Here is a 24,530-nt window from a genome sequence, read left to right as displayed (position 1 = left end):
GTGCGGATGTCCGCCATTAACCCCTCAGATGCTGTGATCAGTACAGATCACGGCATCTGCGGCAATGCGCAAGTTAAAATGGATGATCGGATCTCCCGCAGCGCTGCCTTCTGCTCTGCTCTGCTCTGAGGTCAAGCAGACCAGAGCAGAAGATAGCCGATAATACTGATCAGTGAAATGTCCTATGCATAGCACTGAACAGTATTAGCAATCAAATGATTGCTATAGATAGTCCCCTTTTCTGGACATAAAAAGTGTAAAATCCCCTTCCCCAATAAAAAGAAAATTGGCAGTTTTTCCCATTTTACCCCCAAAAAGCGTAATTTTTTTTTTTTATAAACATATTTGGTATCGCCGCGTGCATAAATGTCTGAGCTATCAAAATATAATGTTAATGATCCCGTACGGTGAACGGCGTAAATGTAAAAGATAAAAAAAAGTCCAAAAATGCTGCATTTTTGTCCCATTGGATTCCAAAATTTTTTTATACAACATGAACTAAAAGTTTTATATATGCAAATGTTGTATTGATAAAAAGTACAGATGACAGCGCAAAAATTAGCACTAATACCTCCCGATATACGGAAAAATGAAAAAGTTATAGGTGGTCAAAATAATTCGATTTTAGATTACTGATTTTGTACAAAAAGTTTTAGATTTTTTTAAACGGTACAAAAATATAAAAGTATCTAGCCATGGGTATCATTTTAATTGTATTGACATACAGAACAAGGAGCACATGTAATTACCGTAAGTTGTACAGTGTGAAAATGAAACCCTCCAAAATGTGCAAAATTGTGGTTTTCATTTAAATTCCCTCCATAAAAATAGTTTTTTGGGTTTGCCGTACATTTTATGGTAAATTATGGTACATTATGGTTTCATTTAGGGATCGACTGATATCGTTTTTTAAGGGCCAATACTGATAATCTGTGGAGGTTAGGGCCGATAGCCGATAACTTATACCGATATTCCGGTATAAGTTATCGGCTATTTATCCCTCCGCAACACCGCGTCGCACCCCTCCACCGCACCGCCCTGGCCCCATTGCCTCCCCCATCCCGGTTTTATAATTACCTGTTCCCAGGGCCCGGGGTCCACTCTACATCTGGCTCCGGTGTCGTCCCCCAGAGCTGTCATTGTGTGCACTGATGGTGACGTTGCGTCACTCGTCATTGCGCACAGCGTAACGCAGGAAGTAGTAGTGGTAATTATAAAACCGGAGCTGGGGGAGGCAATGGCACCAGGACGGTGCGGTGGGGGGTGCGACGGGGGTCGGTGGGAGCAGTGCAAGGGCGGGGCATTATCGGATTATCGGCAAGGTAATACCGATACCGATAATGCCCAAAGTCGTGATTATCGGCCGATAATATCGGCCAAACCCATAATCAGTCGATCCCTAGTTTCATTACAAAGTACAATTGGTCACGCAAAAACCAAGCCCTTATATGGGTCTGTAGATGGAAATATAAAAGAATTATGGATTTTAGAAGGCGAGGAGGAAAAAACGAAAACTCTAAAATAAAATTGGACTGGTCCTTAAGGTTAAAATGGGCTTGGTCTTTATCCCCTTAACGACAATGGACGTAAATGTACGTCATGGTGCCGTGGTACTTAACGCACCATGACGTACATTTACGTGCCACCATGATCACGAGCACTGGAGCAGTGTTCCGCGTCATGCGCGGCAGGTCCCAGCTGCTATCTGCAGCCAGGGACCCGCCGGTAATGGCGGACATCCGCGATTGCGACATAATGTCACACCAAACTCCAAAAATGGTCTGGACAAAATTATTGGCCCCCTTAAGTTAATATTTGGTTGCACACCCTTTGGAAAAAATTACTGAAATCAGTTGCTTCCTATAACCCTTCTTACACCTCTAAGCCGGAATGTTGGACCACTCCTCCTTTGCAAACTGCTCCAGGTCTCTCTTATTGGAAGGGCGCCTGTTCCCAAGAGCAATTTTACGATCTCTCCACAGGTGTTCATGGGATTTAGATCTGGACTCATTGCTGGCCACTTCAGAAATCTGCAGCGCATTGTTGCCATCCATTTCTGGGTTCTTTTTTACTTATGTTTAAGGACGCTGTCCTGCTGGAAGACCCAGGATTTTGGACGCAAACCCAGCTTTCTGACACTGGGCTGTACAGTGCGACCCAACATCCGTTTGTAATCCTCAGATTTCATGAAGCCTTGCATACATTCAAGGCACCTAGTGCCAGAGGCAGCAAAACAACCCCAAAACATCATTCAACCTCCACCATATTTCACTGTAGGTACTGTGTTCTTTTCTTTGTAGGCCTCATTCCGTTTTCGGGAAACAGTAGAATGATGTGCTTTACCAAAAATCTCTATCTTGGTCTCATCTCTCAACAAGACATTTTTCCAGAAGGATCAAGTTCATTTTGGCAAAATGTATTCTTGCTTTTTTATGTCTTTGTGTCAGCAGTGGGGTCCTCCTGGGTCTCCTGCCATAGCGTTTCATTTCATTTAAATGTTGACGGATAGTTAGCACTGACCCTGATGCTTCCTGAGCCTGCAGGACAGCTTGAATATCTTTGGAACTTGTTTGGGGCTGCTTCTCCACCATCCGGACTATCCTGCGTTGACACCTTTCAACAATTTTTTTTTTATGTCCACGCCCAGGGAGATTAGCTACAGTGCCATGGGTTGCAAACTTCTTGATAATGTTGTGCACTGTGGAGAAAAAAATCTAGATCTCTGGAGATTGTTGATATTTTTCCACAATTGTGGTTCCCAAGTCCTCAGACAGTTCTCTTCTCTTCTTTCTGTTGTCCATGGTTAGTGTGGCACACACAGACACACAATGCAAAAACTAAGTGAACGTCTCTCCTTTTTATCTGCTTTCAGGTGTGATTTTTATATTGTCCACACCTGTTACTTGCCCCAGGTGAGTTTAAAGGAGCATCACATGCTTGAAACAATCTTATTTATCCACAATTTTGAAAGGGTGCCAATAATATTGTCCAGCCCATTTTTGTCCACTTATGCTTTTTTTTTCCCTCCCTTTTTTTGTTTAGTTGCAATACACACAAAGGGAATAAACATGTGTATAGCAAAACATTTGTCACTGCAATTGAAACATTATAGGGGTGCCTACATTTATGGCCATGACTGTATATATCATGTTTATTCAAGCTAATTTTTTATCGCCTTCCTATTTTATAAATAAAAACATGTAAAATGGTAAAACACCAGTGATATTACTGCATGCGGAATTGTCCAAGCTATTAATTTACAGTTTTTATGGCGGTGAATTGCATAAATGTTAAATACCAAACTCCATAATTATTTTTAGTCACTTCATATACCAGAAAAAAAATAATAAAAAATGATCAAAATGGTACCAATGAAAACTACATATCATTGCACAAGAACCAGCCTTACATATAGAAAAATGTAAAGGATGGTAATGGTATTATCTATATTATATAAACATTTTTTGTTGACGACATGTACACTTTAACAGTGTTAATATTTGACAGTACATACTGACCGTCTTTTATAGTTGAATATGGCTCACGAGGTATAAAAGGTTGGTGATCTCTGGCTTAAAGGGGTACTCCAGTAAAAAACATCTTATCACCTATCCATGGGACCCCCACGGTCTCCGGGCAGCGGTGGGCTCCGGAACACGTAAGCTTGGAGCTTCCGTGATCGTAACGTCACGCCCCCTCCATTCCACTAGTACCCAGCCGTCACGCCTCCTCCCATAGACATGAATGGAGGGGGCGTGGTGGCTTTAGTCTCCAGTCATCCGGCACAGAGCGCAGTTTGCTCCATGCATGGATTACCTGGTTGCGGTGGAACCCCCGCAATCAGATATCTTATCTTATCTTGAAGGATAGGGGATAAGATGTTTTTTTGCTGGAGTACTCCTTTAAGCCAAAGACCATTTTCAACTGACCAGATATCCCCCATGTCAAGCACAGATGCTCAATAGGCTTTAGATCTGAAGACATGCTTGGCCAGTCTATCCCCTTTACCCTCAGCTTCTTTAGCAGGACAGTGGTCTTCTTGGAGTTGTGTTTGGAGTCGTTATCGTGCTTGAATACACAATACCATCAAATAGAACCAGACTGTGTAAAAATAAATACATTTTATTGACATATATGCAAAAACATAAACATACATTTAAAATGGAGAAATAATAAAAGGCACTAAGGTCTCAATCATAGAAGATGGGGAGCTAACAGTATGGATACTAGTACATGGAATACAGGATTCAGAGCTACAGATAAATCATAACAGAGATATGGTACTGGATATGAACAGCAATAAGGCATTCAAAGGTTTTAGTCCATAATTGGAATACACCCAGAGAACCAATATCAGGATAATAAGTAGCAAAACAAACAACGTAGTGGAAAAGAGAAAGGAAAAGCCACTAGATTAAACCTGCCATGCATGTATCCTACCGCCAGCTCCTACCCCAACGTACGTTTTGCCTGTGCTTCGTCAGGGGGCCTGACAAAGCACAGGCGAAACGTACGCAGTAGGACCACTATTATATTATTTGTTAGAGGAGGCTAAAAAATGCTTATGTGTCTACATATTGGTACATATTTGTTTTTGCGCCCCCATAGTGTCCTTCTAATAATTAGTGCGAATTAGATGAAGCCACTTCTAGTGCACCTATACGTATTGGCTTGAATAATAGCAGGAATCATCATTCTGTCTATTCACAAGTACAGTATCCTGCACATATTTGATGCACAGGATATGATGTAGAGATTTGAAGCTGCAGATTTTAAAGAACATGTCTGGTGCTCACTTATCTTATTGTATCCGGTCCGGGCTGCAAAAAAAAAAAAAAAAGAAATAAGCTTTCTCATACCTGCCTACGCTCCCCCAGTGCTCTGGTACAGGTGTTTGGTCCCCAGGCTGTATTCTTCTTACTTCCTGTTAGCCCGGCACGTCACACGGAGCTTCAGACTAGCACTGGCCGCAGCGATGTCCCGCCTCGGCCAATAATAGGCTGAAGCTCCGTGTGACATGCCGGGCTAACAGGAAGTAAGAAGTATACAGCCCGGGGACCGAGCACCTGTACCGGAGCACCGGGGGAGCGTAGGCAGGTAAGAGAATGTTTGTTCTCTTTTTTTTTTTTTTGCAGCCCGGACTGGATACAACAAGAAAAGTGAGCACTGGACATGTCCTTTAATGTAAACTAAATGGCTGAACACAACATTAAATCTGCAGCTTCAAATCCTGCGCATCAAATCCGGTGCATCAAATATACGTAGGACACTGTACATGTGAATACCCCCTAAATAATTTTTTTATGTAAGAGTTTATCCCCAGAATCAAAGTGACCACCTGCCCACTTGTCCTCAAGTAAATTGACCACAACATGCAGGCTTGTCCATCGTCCATTCACTCTGTGGGTCATCTGAAGTAGCTGAGTACACTGCACAACTGTGTTCAGATGTCACTAAAAGTGAATGAAGTGATAGTTAAATACTGTTGCTCTATTCAGGAAACTGCATACGGTTTTATTGTGTTTTATTTTAAGCTAGTGTACGGTATATAAGTTTATAATTATTTATAAGCTGAGATCTATAGACCCGAGCAAGAACTGTAAGTTTAGGCATCCATATCATTGTTACGCAGCCAGAAGTGTACTTTCACTTACCTGAATCAAGTTGCATAACCAGGAGCAATTTACTCAGATATAGTGATAGTAGATAAGACATACATAGGTTTACAGGTCTTGGTGTTAAAGCCAGTGTTGCATAACTATAGCTTGGAGACATAAATACAAGGATAAAAACATAACAGGAAGAGTAAAAGCACGCCAGCCACTCACCAAATCTTATTCTTCTTCTTTATTTCATAAACATACTCCCATAAATACAATCTTGTATTGGGGATGGACACACAAGGGGGGGGGGGGGGGGGGAGGGGTACAGAAAGGCAACAGCAGCCGTTGTTTCCCACTCATTCAGTGCTTCATCTGGCCTCATCCTAACTGAATATCACCGGGGTTATATACAGGTGTGTTGTTCCCATGTCCAATCGCCATTCAAAAAAACATCATATGATCTAAAAGGTAATAAGTAGGAGGTGTATTTCTTAAATCAATTGGAGCCAGATTAAAATCTTAAAAACATAAAAAAAGACATGTCTACTTTATCAATTAGTCTTCTTCTCTCGTTCATCAGCTTGTTCTTGGTATTTTTTTTCCTTACTTTTATTTCTTTTTAATCTAATAAATTGGCCGTAAGGTATTCCTTTCTTAACGGCTAGCGGATGGGAACTTTTAAAATATAAGAGGGTATTCTTGGCGACTTCCCTCCTATATCCTTCACTAGCCAATATCTGATTATCAATTTTAATTCTCATGTAAAAGAAGCCCATGGTGGTAACCCTGAAGTGTTGCGGTTTGCAGGAATAGAAAAAAGAAATGCTATACCCGGCACTAGGGTCGACCTACATCTTTTACCAAAAGAAACATATTGGATTATTAACACCCAAGCTAGAGGACCACTAGGGCTCAATGATAAAGTAGACATGTCTTTTTTATGTTTTTAAGATTTTAATCCGGCTCCAATTGATTTATGAAAGACACCTCCTACTTGTTACCTTTTAGATCACATGGTGTTTTTTTGAATGGTGATTGGACATGGGAACAACACACCTGTATATAACCCCGGTGATATCCAGTTAGGTTGAGGCCAGATGAAGCACTGAATGAGTGCAAAACAACGGCTGCTGTCGTCTTTCTGTACCCCCCCCGTGTGTCCATCCCCAATACAAGATTGTATTTATGGGAGTATGTTTATACATACATACATAAAGAAGAATAAGAAGATTTGGTGAGTGGCTGGCGTTCCTTTACTCTTCCTGCTATGTTTATATGATTGTTGTGTCACGTCAGAGCACCACCTCTCTTCAAGCAACTGTTTCCTCGCTACACATATGGTATTGTGACCTGTATCCAGCAGAAGTAAGCAACTTCTATCACTTGCATCAGAAATTTTTCACGCAGATGTTGCTTATTTGCTGTAGACTTTTTGCAAAAAAATTGTATTATTAAGAAAAAAAAATTAAAAAGTAACGTGCTGCATGTCCACATCATCTCTGACATATTTGGTGACTGGAGCATTATCATCATCATTCGTGCGCATCCTGGTAATTCTATAGCCCACGTTCCAGACAGTGTTTTCTCTCGCAGTGTATTGCTGAAGCAATGTGGTGAGCTCATTACAGATAGAATACAACAACAACATCATGTAGCTGGACCGAAAAGAACATTTTCAGAGGAAATTAAAAATACATGTTATTTAATAGTCTCCACCACCGCTTGTGTGTTTTAATTAGAATGAAGTTTAATACTGGCGACCCTGACCTCCTCAGACAAATTGAACATTTAGATTTTGGCTTTATATGTCATTATGTACTTGTTATATTGCTTTTATTAGTCTCTGATAATATGACTGTCTTCATTATTATAAGCTAAGATCTAAAGTTGGAATATATATATATATATATATATATATATATATATATATATATATATATATACATAAACACACACACACACACACACAGGAGAATGTCTTGGTGCCCACTAATTATCTTTTGTGGAATGTCTAGACCAGTGTTTCCCAACCAGGGTGCCTCCAGATGTTGCAAAACTACAACTCCCAGCATGCTTGGACAGCCTTTGGCTGTCCAGGCATGCTGGGAGTTGTAGTTTTGCAACACCTGGAGGCACCCTGGTTGGGAAACACTGGTCTAGACCCTACAGTGTTCAGCGGACATAAAATTATTAAATAATATATATACCATACCATGCCATGTATTTGTATCAGTAGTTTAAACCCTTTCTGGTAAATGGTGGTGATCCTGGCCATTTACCATCAAGATGCCTTGACATTTCAGCTAGAACCTCGCTGCAACAGTCAATCTTGCCCATTTACCAACCTAGATGCCTAAATGAATAGTAATGCCAGCTTGTAAACGGACAGCAGGTGACATCATTGGTATTAAAGCTAAAACCCACTAGCAGAAGCCGGATTAGAGAGAGCTCCTCTGACTCCAGATTTTTTTTTTCCAGTGACACAATTGGTGCCACATGGTTTATAACCTAGAAGAGGGACTAGTGACTGCGCCATTGGCCTGTCATCTTGGTACTCCTAGTACTCCACCTTAAAATGTGATATTTTGAATTACAGTAGTATTGGAATGTTGAAGAAATTTGCTTGTTTAACCCTTTGACAATACACCCTGTAACATGGTGTGCATGTCATTAGGGAATATGAAGTGAGCTCAGGAGCTGAGCCTGCTTCATACCTGGTGAATACCTAAAATAGTTCCAGCAGCAATGAGAACCTAGCTTTTAAAGGTAAAAGAAATACCAAATGCCAGATTTGCTGATTTTTACTCACTTGATATATCCGAAAAAAAATAATAAAATGTGAGCAAAAAATTCCATTAAAACAAAAAATAATACCGATATAAATTACAGATCACTGTGCAAAAAATGAGCCCTCATACAGCCCTGTATATGGAAAAATCGAGATTTTCCTAGCTAATGTGATGGAAAATATAAGTTATATGAAGACAGGAGGCGAGTGTCTTGCATTAAATCTTTCTTCTTTAATGCCCATAGCAGAAATTTTTAACAGTGAAAAAAAAAAAAAAAAAAACGTATATTAAAGAAAATCTTCAAAACTACAACTCCCAGCAGCCCCCTGGACTCTGTTTGCCCCTCCTAGCCCGACCGGCTCATATATAAAGGGCTGTCTGGGACACCTCCTCCTCTTTCTTTATGCGGCTTTCAGCAGAGCGGACTCCATCATGAAGTTCCGGAACCTCAACCCCTTGATGCTTCTTGACAACATGGTCAACAGGACCGCCGCCACCTGAACGAACAGGAACAAAACCCGATGAACAACAGGTCAGGAACATATCAGCCTCCCTCCAAAAGATGGAAGTAATCCTCTTCAATAACCTGAAAAGATAAAAGGACACCATGATAGGGTTGGGTCGGGAGGGAAGATACGCGCCTCCTGTCTTCATATAACTTATATTTTCCATCACATTAGCTAGGAAAATCTCGATTTATATATCAGACAGGAGGCTCATATCTTGCAAGTTCAAAGCTTAACAAGATAATGCACAATCTACAAAACAGACATAGAAACATGTTCCTCCGGTCTAAAATAAAACTGACGGAAGGTCGTCTGGGACGACCAGTCAGCAGTAGATCCGACAGGGAACCACCTGACACAACAACCTTAGTAGCCATAGCCCCTCTAGCAGAGTGGGCACCAAACAAGGATACATCAATCCCTGCCATCTCCATGGCTAAACGGACCCAACGAGCTAAAGTAGCCGAAGAGACCGGGAGATGAGGTTTGACATAAGAAATGAGTAATTAAGAATGAGTAGGAGAACGGAGTGATGCTGTTCGCGTCTCATATTCTTGGAGGCAACGAACAACACAAAGCCGGGGATGAGCCGGAAAATACGGACTGGAGTCCCGTCTTAGTCCTGCGTACGACCGAAAATTGAATACGCCCAGGGGAAAATTGTTGCCGAGAAACATCCAAAGCTCGAACATCTGATACGCTCTTTATAGAGACCAGACCTAAAAGAACGGTCAGTTTAATAGAAAGGACCTTCAAGGAAAGATCATTATTGTCTTCCCATGAAGAAAACATATCCAGCACGCTGGAAACATCCCACGTAGCTTGATACATAGGACGAGGCGGACGCTTAAATTTTATTCCGCGCAATAGTCTGCACACTAAAGGGTGCTTGCTTACTGGCAAAGAGTCCACAGGATAGTGGTATGCAGAAATAGCGGATCTATAAACATTTATAGAGCTATAAGATTTGCCTGAATCGAATGCATCAGCAAGGTAATTAACTACTACCTGCACAGGTGCCTGAATGGGATTGATCTCCCGTTGATCACACCAACTAACCCAGAGTCCCCAGGCAGATCGATATGCCGATCTAGTCCCTGGGGCCCAGGCCAGGGCGAGGAGATCTCTAGCCGATTTTGAAAGGTCATTACCTGATTCCGGTACCCCGAAACCAACCAAGCCAGAAGAGGCAGGTTGCCCTCCATGACTAGGGGATGAAGACCCTTGTTCGGATTGGTGAGTATGTGGGGTAGAGGGGGTAACAACCTGGGAAAATCCGCCGACATCCCCAACAGTAGGGGAAACCACGGCTGAGTTGGCCACCAAGGAGTGATCAACACTACCGTTGCCCTCTGTGTCAATATCTGGAGGAGAACCCTGGTGATCATCGGGAAGGGGGGAAATGCATAGTGCGTCCCTTCCGGCCACCGCTGGCAGAAAGCGTCCACTGCTGACACTTCCGGTTTCGGTCTCCAACTGTAGAAGTGTTGTAATTGTCTGTTGAGACGAGACGCAAAGAGATCCATGTGTAATGGACCCCAAAGGTCTCGGAGCGTCAGGAAAACTGACCGGTCCAGCGTCCAATCGCTGGAGTCGATCACATAACGTGAATTCCAGTCTGCCACAGCGTTGGACACTCCTGGAATATATTCCGCAATAGGAACAAGGTCTCGGGATAGACAGAAATGCCAGAAGTCGTACGCAATGTCCGCCAATACTTTGGACTTCGAATCCCCAAGGCGGTTGATATACTGCACCGCCGCTACGTTGTCCATGCGTAGAAGTACGCAACATCTGGAGGTCTGTGAGAGAAAGCTCCTGACAGCGAAGACAGCGAAGCGTTGATATGGAGGGAAGATTCTTCTTCTGACCATATCCCGTCTGTCGAGTTTTGTCCGCAACGGGCTCCCCAGCCCTGACGGCTGGCGTCTGATTCTATGATCACGTCCGGACAAGAGATGAAAATTGTCTTTCCATTCCACTCCACCACGTGACGGAGCCACCAGTGTAATTCCTCCACCGACTCCGGACAAAGCGTTACTTCGTCCGCATATCGTAAGCCCTGTCATAAATAAAAAGTCTTGAGCCGCTGAAGGGCCCGATAGTGAAGCAGGGCTGGAAAGATCGCTTGAATGGAAGCCGACAATAAGCCGACTGTGCGAGCGATCACCCTCAAGGATACTTGACTGTTGCGTAAAACAGCCCTGATTTCTTTGCGAATCAGGGCCAGTTTGGTCTTGGGTAAGCATAGGACAGCTCTTCTGGTGTCCACCAAAAACCCCAAGAACTCCATCTCCTGTGCTGGAGACAGAATGGACTTCTTGTGGTTTATGAGGAAGCCTAATGCCTCTAACAGAGATACTGTCCATTGACAGTGAAGTCTGGCTAGTTCTCTGGAGCGGGCCATGATGAGTAGGTCGTCTAGATAAATTATCAGATGCACCCCTCTGCTCGGGAGAGCTGCCACCACGGGTTTCATCAACTTTGTGAAACACCAAGGGGCTGAGGACAGACCGAACGGTAGGCAAGTGAATTGCCATAGACGGTCCCCCCTCCAGAACCTTAGTAACGGTTGGGATGACTGGTCCATAGGAACGGTGAGGTAGACATCCTTCAGATCTACCTTCACCAGCCAGTCTCCCAGACATAGAAGGTCGCGTAGAAGATTGATACCCTCCATTTTGAAGTGACGGTAAGTCACATGTTGGTTCAAATTTCTTAGGTTTATTATGGGACAATACCCACCATCCTTCTTCTTGACTAATAAGAGGTTGCTTATAAACCCGGGGGACAAAGGATCTACCTCTTGTACCGCTTGCTTATCTAACAGCTCCTGGAGCTCCATGTCTATAAGAGATTTGTTGAGTTCCGAGAACTGAATCGGATGGGGTGCAAACCTCATGTCTGGTAGAGACTGAAGTTCTATTTGATAGCCCGCTACGGTGTGCAATATCCACGCGTCTGCCGTAGTCATGGACCAGACGTGGGTCAAATGTCTCAGCCCACATAGGTGTGGAGAAACTGTACTCACCAGTGGATGGCCTAGAGCGCGGGTAACCTCTACCGCCTCGTCCTCTCCAGGGCCGACCTCGGGGTGGAAAGAAGGGAGCGGGCTGTGCCACCGGCATGGGGTATTGCTGATGAGGTGGTACATAGGGCTGAGCGGGAGGTCTAGCATAGGGCCTATAATAATTGCCTCGGCCGGCAGATCGACCCTTTCCTCTGCCGGCCTTGTTGAAAACCTTGCCACCGTATTTTAAGTGAATTTTGGGCTTTATCAAGGCCTGTAAACAAGCCTACAAACTTAATGTTTCTGAGGAGGTCCTCCCCAAAGAGAAGGCCTTCTGCAGATGGGTCGGGTTCGTTTTCAGCTAAGTGCGAAAGCTGGGGTTCCAGCTTCATCAGGATGGATCTCCTGTGTTCGATGGAACAGGTGGTGTTCGCTGTCCCCAACATGCATATTGCACGTTGTGCCCATCCTCTGAGCTGTGTGAGATCCACAGGCTCATTAGAGGAGGCAGCCTGCTCCGACAGATTGAGGATTTTGGTAAGTTTACCTAATAGGTCCAAAATCCTATCCTGGATGACTTTGAAGGAGCGTTCAATCCCTTTGGAGTATTTACCCAACCTAGTTAAATACTTCATGAGGACTGGGTCTACCTCAGGAGTATTAGCCACTTTTTTGGCTACAAATGGTCTTGGGCATTCTGCCCTAAGCTTCTTACGGTTAACCCGGTCAAGGGTTCATCGGGTCCAATATTGGATATAATCAGCCACTTGGGGCAAGGGTGCCCAATCCCCTGAGCGGGAGTGTGTAATGGCCTCCGGGTGAAAAAAGGGTTGCCCCAATGTATCCAGAATGTCTTCTTCTGGTATACCCGGATCGCCGTTGGAGGGATCCGCCAGTAAACCCGCCTCTTCCTCAGACCCAGAATCTGTGCCTTCCGGCACATCAGACTCCTCTTCAGCCGACTCCTCCGATGTGTCGAAGGAGTCAGGCTTAGCCCGCCTGGTGGGCTTGTGCCTCTTGGTATACTCCCCGAGGCCCGGGGGTCGTATAGGGTCATCATTTATTGCGGGGCGACAGGCCATGGTGGGCACTGTCTGGTGCACTGATTGATCTTCCCATGCCGGGGAGTTGGAGGACGCCACATGTTTGCTCTTGGCGTGTGCCTTGCCTTTCTTGGCAGAACCTGTTGGATCAGTATAATGAGATGTAGAAGGGGCAGCGGCAGTAGCCAGAGCTTCCTGAACTGACCTGTGAATCAGGTCCTGTATCTGTGCATCCTCAGGGAGTAATTGTTGTACCAACCCTGCTTGGGAACTCTCACCAGCCATAATGTAAATGGGTTGTATGGTAATATAAAATTAACCAGTATAGTATGTATATGTGAGCCCAGTATATAGTCACAAAATCCTGATACAGCGATCAATAAAGGCAAGTAAACCTGTTAATTACTGTGCTTATATAGTATCACTGGTATCTACCAGGATAAGGGGTATAGTCAATCTAACCTCCTATGAACAGGGTTAAAACCCAGAGTAACGCCTAACAAGGGTTAATATAACGAGTATTATACTTGTCAGGGTACTTGAGAACAAGTCGCAAGGTAATATATATATAATAATTCACTGTCCGCAGCGCTCCTATGCTTTCCCTCTCACTGCTCGTCTGGGAATGGCGAACTGGAGAGGAGGAGCTGCTCAACACCAGCGCTCAAGGCCGTAATCTCACGAGATTACGGACGAGAGCATGGGGATAGGACCACCGCTCAGCCACTCAAGCCGTGAGTGGCTGAACGGAAGGCGAGACACACCTCCCTGCAGGAGAGGGAGGAAGATCCGGCCACTGTTTTCCCCGCTCGCAGAGGCCGCACGGCGGGAAACCCGGGAAGAAGACTAGATAATCTATCCACCGGCCCCTGCAATAGCCCAGTGCGAATCCGGATACCGCGGTAGTCAGCTGAAAGACACCGCGGCTCCGAAACAGCACTGGGAACAGACAACCAAAAACGGCAATAAAAAATAATAAAGAAATAGGAAGGTATTTGAGAATAGGATAGATAAGAATGAATGTTAGAGAATGAATATATATATATATATATATATATATATATATATATATATGTGTGAATATACACAATACGTGTAACTTAAAGAACAAAGGTACACAAATCACTTAACTGACAGTCTGCCATGAGCAGAAAGAAAGAGGAGGAGGTGTCCCAGACAGCCCTTTATATATGAGCTGGTCGGGCTAGGAGGGGCAAACAGAGTCCAGGGGGCTGCTGGGAGTTGTAGTTTTGAAGATTTTCTTTAATATACGTTGTTTTTTTTGCACTGACGTCATGCGCTGCGCCGTGCAGCGCATAGCAACGACGCAGGGGACGCACACCGGAGGCCTGAAGCAGCGCGGACCCGACCCCGGCAACAGGTAATTATGCAACCGGGGATGGGGGGAGGCAACGGGGCAGCGCCGCCGGCAATGGGTGCCGCTGCCCCTTCTCTCCCCCTGGCTGTCGGCGCTGCTGCCCCATTGCTGGCGCCGCTTCTCTCCCCCTGGCTATCGGCGCCGGCAATGGGGCGCGGGCACGATAGTCAGGGGGAGAGAACGGGCAGCAGCGCCGATAGCCAGGGGGAGAGAAGGGCCGGTAGCAGGGCTCTAGACCCCAGGGCAAGCAGGGGCAGAGAAGCCGGCAGCGCTGGCTGTCTCTGCACCTGCAAAGCCGCTGCAGTTCATTGATTTAAAGCGCTCGCTTTAAATCATTGAACTGCAGCGGCTTATCTGCGTATAACATGCACATAGACTTTAGGCTAAAAATTTTAGCCTAAAAAGTGCGTGTTATATGCCGATAAATACTTATTTTCTTTAAATAGTTTATATTTTTTAATAAGATATAATGATCGTAGTGTTCAGCAAAATCCCATTGACAGCATGGGACGTTAAGATATGTAATTTTTACCGTAAAGTGCTCTTCATAAAAAGGCTCTTAGGAGAACAGAAAAAAATGTAAAGCGAAACTGACAGCTTGTTCACCTGCCCTATACCCAATATATATAGTGTGGGTGTCCACCAATCTCTTCTGCCTCATCAATATTCCGTGCCCCTGTAATATTCAAACATTTTCACTCTTGTGTCACTAAAACGTGAAAACCTGCAGGGAAGGAATGGGCCGGGAGGCAGGGGAGGTCAGTGAGCCACTTCCCTGACTCCAAAGCTGAGCAAAAGCAATGGAAATATAAAAGGCTACAACTCTTGGAATACTCACCAATAAATGAGCCCTCTTTTTTGAAAGCTGTTCGTCCACGCTATAACTCAATATATACGGCGACATATATCATTATTTGTTTTGGTAAGCGAGTTCTGTAGGCAGTTTTTCTTGCTTTGGTTTTGCTTATATATGACATATTTATCATACTATCACAGGGGGTTGATAAATTTGGCTTACATAAGCAAAAAGCAATAAATTACTTTAGAATGCAATTGTTATAGCATACATAAGCAAAAACCAATAAATAACTTCAGAACACCACTGGTAAACAACCACCTCCTCTCCTCTGTGTTTTTTAAAAGTTTTTACTAGTTTTATTTTTTTTTCCCTAAATGTACTAAACTATTTTTTTTGTGTGTGTTTTTTTTCTCATTTCAGATCTGTGTATGAAGAGGACTTGTTTGTCTTCAGTGGACTACGATGACCAGTATTTTTTTTTTTTAACTAATAGGATGCTTAAAGAGGGCTTGAGTTGTGTTTTGGAATACATTTTTTTTTTTACCTTCTTAGTAGTGGAAGCTATCTTATAGACAGAATTCATTACTAAGCCAGGGCTCATTGTTAGCCTCAAAATCAGCTAGTGCTATCCCCCAATTATTACCCCAGTAACACCACAGAGGTGCTGGGAAGAGCCGGTACCAACAGGCCCAGAGTGTCAAAAATGGCGCTCCAGGACCTAGGTGGTAACAGGCTGGCGTTATTTAGGCTGGGGAGGGTCAGTAACAATGGTCCTAACCAACCCTGGTAACGTCAGGCTGTTGCTGCTTGGTTGGTATCTGGCTGAGAATGATAATAGAGAGAACCAGAATGATAATAGGGGTAATATTTGGGGTTTAGCCCTAGCTGTTTTTGGGGCTAATGCTAAGACCTGGCTTAGTAATGGATTCCGTCTATAAGATGGCTTCCACTACTAAGCCTGTAAAGGCTGTAAATAAATAAAAAAACACAACATGTTTTAAAAAACGTTTATTCCAAAAAACACTTTCCCAGAAGCCCTTGTTAACCATTTTTATTAATAAAAAAAAAAAAATGTGGGTCATCGTTGTAGTCCTCGGAATCAGAAATAGTCCTCTGCATAAACGGATTTGAAATGATAAGAAAAAAAAAAAACACTAAAATATGTTAGTACATTTATAGGGCTCTCCCCTGGGGAGAATGCCCATAAAGCAGTTTCCAAACAGAGAGCCTCCAGCTGTTGCTAAACTACAACCCCTATTATTTCCAGACAGCCTTGGCTATCTGGGAATGATGGGTGTTTTAATTTAGCAACAGTGAACCTCCAGTTTAGCAACATCTGAAATATCACTGTTCCCAAACTACAACACCCATGATAGGAGTTGTAGTTTAGGAACAGTGAGACTCCCGCTGTTGCTAAACTACAACAACCATGATGGGAGTTTCTAAACTACAACGTCCATGATGGGAGTTGTAGTTTAGAAAAAGCTGGAGGCACCTTGGTGTTAAAATGCCAGCCTCATCTACCACCAGCCCCCTAGCTGTTGCAAGACTACAACTCCCAGCCTGCCCTTACAGTGGTCCTAATGCAGGGAGTTGTAGTTGCAACTCTTGGGCGGGTGGTTAATGCAGGCCGATGGCCGGGGCAGCGGAGCCGGGCGGCTCCCAGAAATATGAAACTACACTGTAATTTCATATTTCCCGGGCGGTGCCGTAATTGGCCGATTGGTCCCGGCCAATCACGGCACTGCCCGGGAAATATGAAACTACAGTGTAGTTTCATATTTCTAGGAGCCCTCTGATGCCCCGGCCCCTCATCTCATCTTCCCCTCCCCCGTTATCTTAACGCGCCGCCACACATCTCACCCTGCCAGTCACCGCCATCGCTCATCTCCCCCATGCCGCCGCACATCACACCCTGCCGCTGCTCATCTCCCCAGCTCTTCTTGCCCCAACCCCGCTGCCGCTGTTTTGCACCTCTTGCAAGACTGCAACTCCCAGCATGCCCTTACAGTGAGGACATGCTGGGAGTTGTAGTTGTGGCGGGTGGTTGATGGTGACCAGCGGAGCAGCGGGGCAGCGGAGGGCTCCCAGAAATATGAAACTACACTATAATTTCATATTTCCTGGGCGATACCATGATTGGCAGAGACAGGCCGGCCAATCACGGCACTCTCCGGGAAATATGAAATAACAGTTTAGTTTCATATTTCTGGGAGCCCTCCGCTGCCTCGGCCACCGGCCTGCATCACCACCCACCACAACTTCAACTCCAAGCATGTGCTCACTGTAAGGGCATGCTGGGAGTTGTAGTCTTGCAACAGGTAATGCAGGTGCGAGATGTACAGCGGCAGCAGTGCTGGGGCAAGAAGTGCAGCGATGGCGGCAGGGTGAGATGAGGGGCTGCCGGGGAGAGATGAGCGGTGGGGAGGGGGGAAGATGAGCGGGGGCCCGGGCAGCTGTGATTTCATATTTCCTGCTAAAGCCGTGATCTCTGAGGCGGTTGTGACTTTTTGTGCAACTTTCGCACTTGATAAATCCCTGACCACTGCAAAGTGAAAACTGAAATTTGCTTTGGTAGGCTCTTTTAAAATGTTTTGCTTACAGCCAAAAGCACACCATGACCCCCGCCTGAAGTGGGGGGCCACCGCACCCCCTCCATATAGCTCTATGGGAGAGCCGTTCGGCAATCTTCGGCTCTCCCATAGAACTATGTAGAGGGAGCGTGGGCGGGAGAGACGGGGCTCTAAACAGGAGATTGCGGGGGGCCCAAATGCTCTGACCCCCCCATGATGTAAAACTTATCCCCTATCCTTCAGATAGGGGATGCTTTTTTTTTTTTTTTAATGATACTTGTCCTTTAAATTTGCTCATGAAGGGGTTAAGTCCCCTAAGGGAGCTAAAAGTTAAAGGGAAAATAGTTTTAAAGGCCTTTTACGGGATTAGAAAATACTGTCTGCTTTCTTCCAAAAAACATACCATACCTGTTAAAGGGGTACTCCGGTGGCGGAAAACTTTTAATCCTTCCAGTACTGATTAGCTTCTGAATACTACAGAAGAAATTATTTTCTTTTTGGAACACCGAGCTCTCTGCTGAATCACGAGCACAGTGCTCTCTGCTGACATCTCTGTCCAGAGTAGGAGAAAATCCCCATAGCAAGCATATGCTGCTCTGGAAAGGTCCTAAAATGGACAGAGATGTCAGCTGATAGCTCTGTGTTCCAAAAAGAAAAGAGTCTCCTCTGTAATTTTCATCAGCTAATAAGTAATGGAAGGATTAAGATTTTTTTAATAGAAGTAATTTACAAATCTGTTTAACTTTATGGCACCAGTCGATTAAAGAAAAAAAAAAAAAGTTTTCCACCGGAGTACCCCTTTAAAATTGCGGCTCATCTACATTGAAGTTAATTATTTGTGTGAGCTGCAATACCACCCACAGCCTTTAAACAGATGTAGCACTCTTTTAGGAAGAAAGCACATGTGTTTTTCCTGTACAACCTCTTTAACTAACGAGGAGCTTTTAAAGTTTGCGCGTCCAAATTTAGGGCATCAGATAGAAAATGCTTCCATACATTAAAGAGTTAATCTGCTGGTTGTTTGGTGTCTGTTTAAGTACTTTATTACTTGTTTTATATCAGATCATATTTTAATAGACTTTGGCTGTCGTGCATCTAGAGAGAAATGTGGCCCACCCCGATGCAGGGAAAATGGACAGCCCTGGTTTAAATCATCCGCTTGTATCTTGCCAGCATTTCTGTTCTCTATTTGGCTCATCTTTTGGAAGAGATTATAGTGGAAATAAAATTTACCTCTATTCAATTTTCAGCACTGGGTGGCTGGCTGCACCGACCAGGACTACTTCATTCTTAGCTGGATGCCAACAAACTTCTAGCATACGTAAAGCAAACTTGTTTCATATTTGGTGTTAGTTTTATATTGGCTGTGAAGCATTTATATACTGATGTTGAAAAATGATTTCCTCTTACCGAGAGTCCAAGATTTTTGTTCATCATCCATGATCATTTAGGGAAAATGTGCTAGACTAGGTCTATTTAATGATGTGGAGTACCATATTCTTCATTTGTTGGGGATGGTAAAGGTTTGTGAGAAGGTTGCACCTTTTTATACATCATTATTCTGTCCACCCTTGATCTGCCTCCAGATAAGATGATGGACCAACCTGTCATACTACAGAAATATGCCCACCTCAGTCTTAAATATTCATCCTTAAAGGGGTACTCTGCTGCTCGGCATTTGGAACGAACTGTTATGAACGCTGGAGCCGACGTCCCCTCCCATAGACTTGCATTGAGGGGGCGGGGAGTGATGTCGTGAGGGGGCAGGGCTATGATGTCACGAGATCCCGGCGTTGGCTCCAGCGTTCGTAACAGTTTGTTCCAAACACTGAGCAACGAGTACCCCTTTAATGGTTTTCTCATTACAGAGCATTTATAAAAATAGGCCAGTGTCCCCATAGCATTGTTGCTGTAATAGTGACAGCCTCAAATGGTGACAACCAAAGTGCCACTCCAAAATTGAGTGCTAGAGTGCATTCTACGACACTGATGCTAACATTCCATGTAACCGAGTGGGAATCCTTGCACATAATAGTGTAAATGGAAAAAAAATGGTTGTATAAATGTATGTTCTTTGTATTTACATAGGGTGACTGACCTTAAACATGCTATTCAGGCGAAGTACAAGATTGCTGTTCAGCACCAGATACTTGTCGTAAATGGAGGAGAATGCATGGCACCTGACAGGAGGGTGTGCAGTTACAGCGCTGGTACTGTAAGTATTAATGTTTTGTTACTTTTTTATATTCTATAACTGTATTCTATATATTTATTTATCTTTTACAGCAATCCTAGCCTAAGAGATTTTTGGTGGGATAAACCCCCCTTGTTTAGTTATATAGACGGTAGTAATTAATCTCAGCGGCTGTCACATTTTCCCCACATTGACCAGTGCTTGTGAAATATCTGAGAGGGCAGGGGTTTCTCATTACTTAGGCTAGGTTCATTGCTGTTGTGCTTTGTCCCATTCTGTGTCTGTTCAGGGGTACTCCGGCCCTAAGACATCTTATCCCCTGACGTCACTATACTCCGGCCCCGTGGTCGTGAGGCTTCAGACACGAAGCCTCCAGCGCTGCATGCAGCTGAGACAGATGGGTGCTGCTTGAGAGATTGCTGGGGTCACCCGCGGCGGGACCCCCCGCGATCACACATCTTATCCCCTATCCTTTGTATAGGGGATAAGATGTCTTAGAGCCGGAGTACCCCTTTAATAAATCCCAAAACAGGTTGGACATGAATGGGATCTGGTAGTTTACCGGAGGAGAAAAGTGGTGCATGCATTTTTTCCCCCGCTAGACTCCCATCATTCCAACCAACTGGCTGATGAAGCTCTATATAACGAAGCTCAACAGCAATGTGAAATTTTCCTTAGATGTAAGATGAAGAACTTTTTATTTTTTAATTGCCTATGAGTGTCCATTTTAGGGGGAACACACTTTACATCCTGCATTGTCTGCATAGAAGGTTCCTCCTAGGGTACTGTAACATCTGCAGTGAATTAGAGTTAGGGTGTATTCACACCACGTTTTTTCAATACAGTTCCCGTATACGTTTTCAATTTGAAAACCGTGTGGAACCGTATTGAAAACCATATGCATTGACTGTCCATTGAAAACTGTATGGCAAACGATGCATCTGGTTGTGTACTTTCTGTGTCTTGTATGGTTTTGTCAACTTTTTTTTCTGTACCCAAAACCATAGCCTACCATGGTTTTTGGTCCGGGTGAAAAACTTTTCTGAAACCGTATATGGTTCTTTTAACATGGGAGTCAATGGGAACCGTAGAGAACCGTATCTGCGCACCTTTCCATCCGGTTTGCATCATACAGTTTTTTTCTTTGAGCATGCGCTGTGCACGCCGAAGGTTTTTCCTTGGAATTTCAATCAAACAAGTGAAACTTTATTCATAATGGAATGAAAAGTAAAAAATGTATAGATTTATTTCTTAAAAACCAGACATCATTTTTCAAACCATATACGGGTAAATTTTTGTACACATGTTTTGATATGGTTTAGTCCGATTTGGTGAAATCCCTTTTTCATCAAAATCCTGATATGTGAACTGAATTGCAGAAACATGGTTTGAATGCATCCTAAACTGACAGCGGGACTGTCTCCTGTTTGCAATGATTTTCCTCTATAGTATATGGCACTATCTTATGTATTTTTGTTTATATAAGTGTGTTCAGTAATACCTAGACTTTTTCTGCTATCAAAGGACACCAATCCAATATTCCTCTTCAATAAAGAGATGATATTATGTGAACGGCCTCCAGTTATTCCTAGGACTACATTTTCTGCGGAGAATGAAATGGAATTAAAAGTTGAAGAGTCCCTTATGATGCCTGCTGTATTTCACACTGTCGCCTCCAGGACACAGCTTGCTGTGGTAAGAAACATCCGCCCGTGAATGAAGAGGAAAGACTTGCTTAACATCCCTGTCCTCATATCCCCTTTACCATTTCTACTATTCTCTCTGTATGCCATTGGGGCAAATGTATTAATTTTTAAAATGCTTTTTCTTTTTTTTTTCCTGATCTCTAAACAGGAAATGTATGAGGTAGCCAAGAAGCTTTGCTCCTTTTGTGAAGGACTGGTTCATGATGAGCATCTACAGCATCAGGGTTGGGCTGCTATTATGGCCAACCTAGAAGATTGTACGCATTCATACCAAAAGCTGCTTTTCAAGTTTGATAATGCCTATTTAAAATATATACAGTCTGTAGATGATATCAAGATGAAGTTAACAAAGTAAGTTCACAGAATAAGTGCATAGTCAAATTTTTGGAGCTTTCATTACTGCTGTATTCTATATGCACCTTTAGACTGTGTTTTTAGATTGTGCTAAAGAAAACCACTCAGATCCCCGGGTCCACTAAACCATAGCTCATCTACAATTAAATCAAAATAGAAATATATAACATTCAGCAAAAGAGCAGTGTCTTATAGGGATCGACCGATTATTGATTTCGCCGATATTCACGATTTTTTACATTATCGGTATCGGCAATTACCTTTCTATACTCAAAAAAACATTGTATATGGGGTGTAGGGTCAGTACCTAACAATGTATACTATTACTGGTAGCAAAAAATTTAAAAAACCTGACCATGATTCATTCCTCATTTTAGAAGTAAGATTTTACAGTGGTGTACTGCACAGTTTAAATAATAGCAAGGTCCTAACGTGCTTCTTCCATGAAACTCTAGGTCATCATGGGACAAACTTAAAAAGTGGGAAGATCAAGCAGTATACAGATGTTAAAGTAAAGTACCAGCAATTGAGTAATACATTCCATGGGTAATATAAAAATGTATTGGCTCTTGATAGGGCCACCTTCACAGTCATCTTGCCTATAGCATCAACTATGTGATAGTTGAAATGTGCTGTTCAACTTTAATAATGGCTAAGATGCCCTGCACCGTTGTTTTTTCATTGTGGCACCTGTAAGTGGCATTGTAAGTGAGGGTGGGCTAGTACTCCTCTGTGCTCTCTCCTATCTGCTAGTACTCCTCTGTGCTCTCTCCTTTCTGTTAGTACTCCTCTGTGCTCTCTCCTGTCTGTTAGTACTCCTGTGTTCTCTCCTGTCTGATAGGACTATTCTGTGCTCTCTCCTGTCTGAAAGTACTCCTCTGTGGTCTCTCCTGCCTGATAGGACTCCTCTGTGCTCTCTCCTGTCTGATAGGACACCTCTGTGCTCTCTCCTTTCTGTTAGTACTCCTCTGTGCTCTCTCCTGTCTGTTAGTACTCCTCTATGCTCTCTCCTGTCTGTTAGTACTCCTCTGTGCTCTCCTGTCTGATATGACTCCTCTGTGCTCTCTCCTGTCTGTTAGTACTCCTCTGTACTCTCTCCTGTCTGATAGCACTCCTCTGTACTCTCTCCTGTCTGATAGCACTCCTCTGTACTCTCTCCTGTCTGATAGGACTCCTCTGTGCTCTCTCCTATCTGATATCACTCCTCTGTGCTCTCTCCTGTCTGATATCACTCCTCTGTGCTCTCTCCTGCCTGATGGTACTCCTCTGTGCTCTTTCCTGACTGATAGTACTCCTCTGTGTTCTCTCTTGTCTTATAGTACTCCTCTGTACTCTCTCCTGTCTGATAGGATCATCTGTGCTCTCTCCTGTCTGATGGCACTCCTCTGTGCTCTCTCCTGTCTGATAGCACTCCTATGTGTTCTCTCCTGTCTGATAGGACTCCTCTGTGCTCTCTCCTGTCTGATAGCACTCCTCTGTGCTCTCTCCTGTCTGATAGCACTCCTCTGTACTCTCTCCTCTCTGATAGTACTCCTCTGTGCTCTCTCCTGTCTGATAGGACTCTTCTGTGCTCTCTCCTGTCCTATCAGAGTGCTAGCCCACCCTCAATTACTGGACTTTGTTTATGCCTGTGCTTCAGCTTGGACAAAGCAATGATATTATAAGCCATGATTTTGATAAAAAGGAAATACATTTTTCATATGAAGTATATAAGAAAGATTAATGTCTTGCCAAGATGTACAACATATAAAAAGTTTTTGAATCTGCCAGTGCCCATTGAAGGTCAGTTCACATGCCCTTTATTTTTTGCTGCTGACTTTAAATCAATGGGCAGCAAATCTGCAGCAAGAATAAGGATGTATGAACTGACCCTAAAGATGCCTTCCGGACCCAGGGTTGGTTTCTGGCAGCTGCAAAACATCAGAAGGAGGAATCAGAGGACCACAGTGGGGACTGAGAGATTTGATAGCGGCAGTGGAGGTGAGCGTAGTCTCTTTATTGTTTTCACTGCTTTGGATTCAGATTATATAAAATTTCTTCTGCCTGGCACTTTATGAGACAGCTCCTTCAATAATACATCTGAATCACAATTGCTGTTTGTTTTTAAAATGGTTGTCCAGGTTTTGCTTGTTTTTGTTTACCTAAAAAACAGTGCCTGTCAAGTTTGAACAAATTGCCATTGTGTCTTCAAAGAAATCCAAAAAACCCAATACGTATTTTACCTACCAAAAAGGGATATCTAGTTTTAGCATGTGAATTCAAATGGTAACAAATTATAGAAATAAAATAATCTCAGCATTTCCTATTTAATGGCTTTTTACAATTGAAACTAAGAATTATATAAGGAAATCTGTGTGTCTCTGGAGATTAGCCATGTTCGCCTTCTCCTTCTCACTATCTGGTATCCGGCTTTGGGACAACTGGGTGCAGCAGAAGCTCCCACCCCTTATGCCCTGTTAGCAGGAGGATGAAAGGATAGTTAAAGGGGTACACCGGTGGAAAGCTATCTTTTTCATATCAACTGGCTCCAGAAAGTTATACAGGTTTGTAAATTACTTCTATTAAACAATCTTAA

The 24,530-nt window shown here is 43.6% G+C and overlaps 1 protein-coding gene across 3 annotated transcripts in view; it reads left to right on the top strand.

The window, feature by feature from the left end:
• Nucleotides 1-24,530, top strand: part of RB1CC1 (RB1 inducible coiled-coil 1) — a 153,615-nt gene that overhangs the window by 19,028 nt on the left and 110,057 nt on the right. For all 3 annotated transcript variants that reach the window (XM_056521914.1, XM_056521912.1, XM_056521913.1), the window contains exons 3-5: nt 19,790-19,916; nt 21,420-21,590; nt 21,750-21,952. In XM_056521914.1, the coding sequence (XP_056377889.1) occupies nt 19,790-19,916; nt 21,420-21,590; nt 21,750-21,952 (501 nt within the window). The remainder of the gene's footprint in view (nt 1-19,789; nt 19,917-21,419; nt 21,591-21,749; nt 21,953-24,530) is intronic.

Source organism: Hyla sarda, chromosome 5 (genome assembly GCF_029499605.1).
Source record: "Hyla sarda isolate aHylSar1 chromosome 5, aHylSar1.hap1, whole genome shotgun sequence".
NCBI classification, from domain to species: domain Eukaryota; kingdom Metazoa; phylum Chordata; class Amphibia; order Anura; family Hylidae; genus Hyla; species Hyla sarda.
This window is presented reverse-complemented; position numbering and strand designations above follow the sequence as displayed.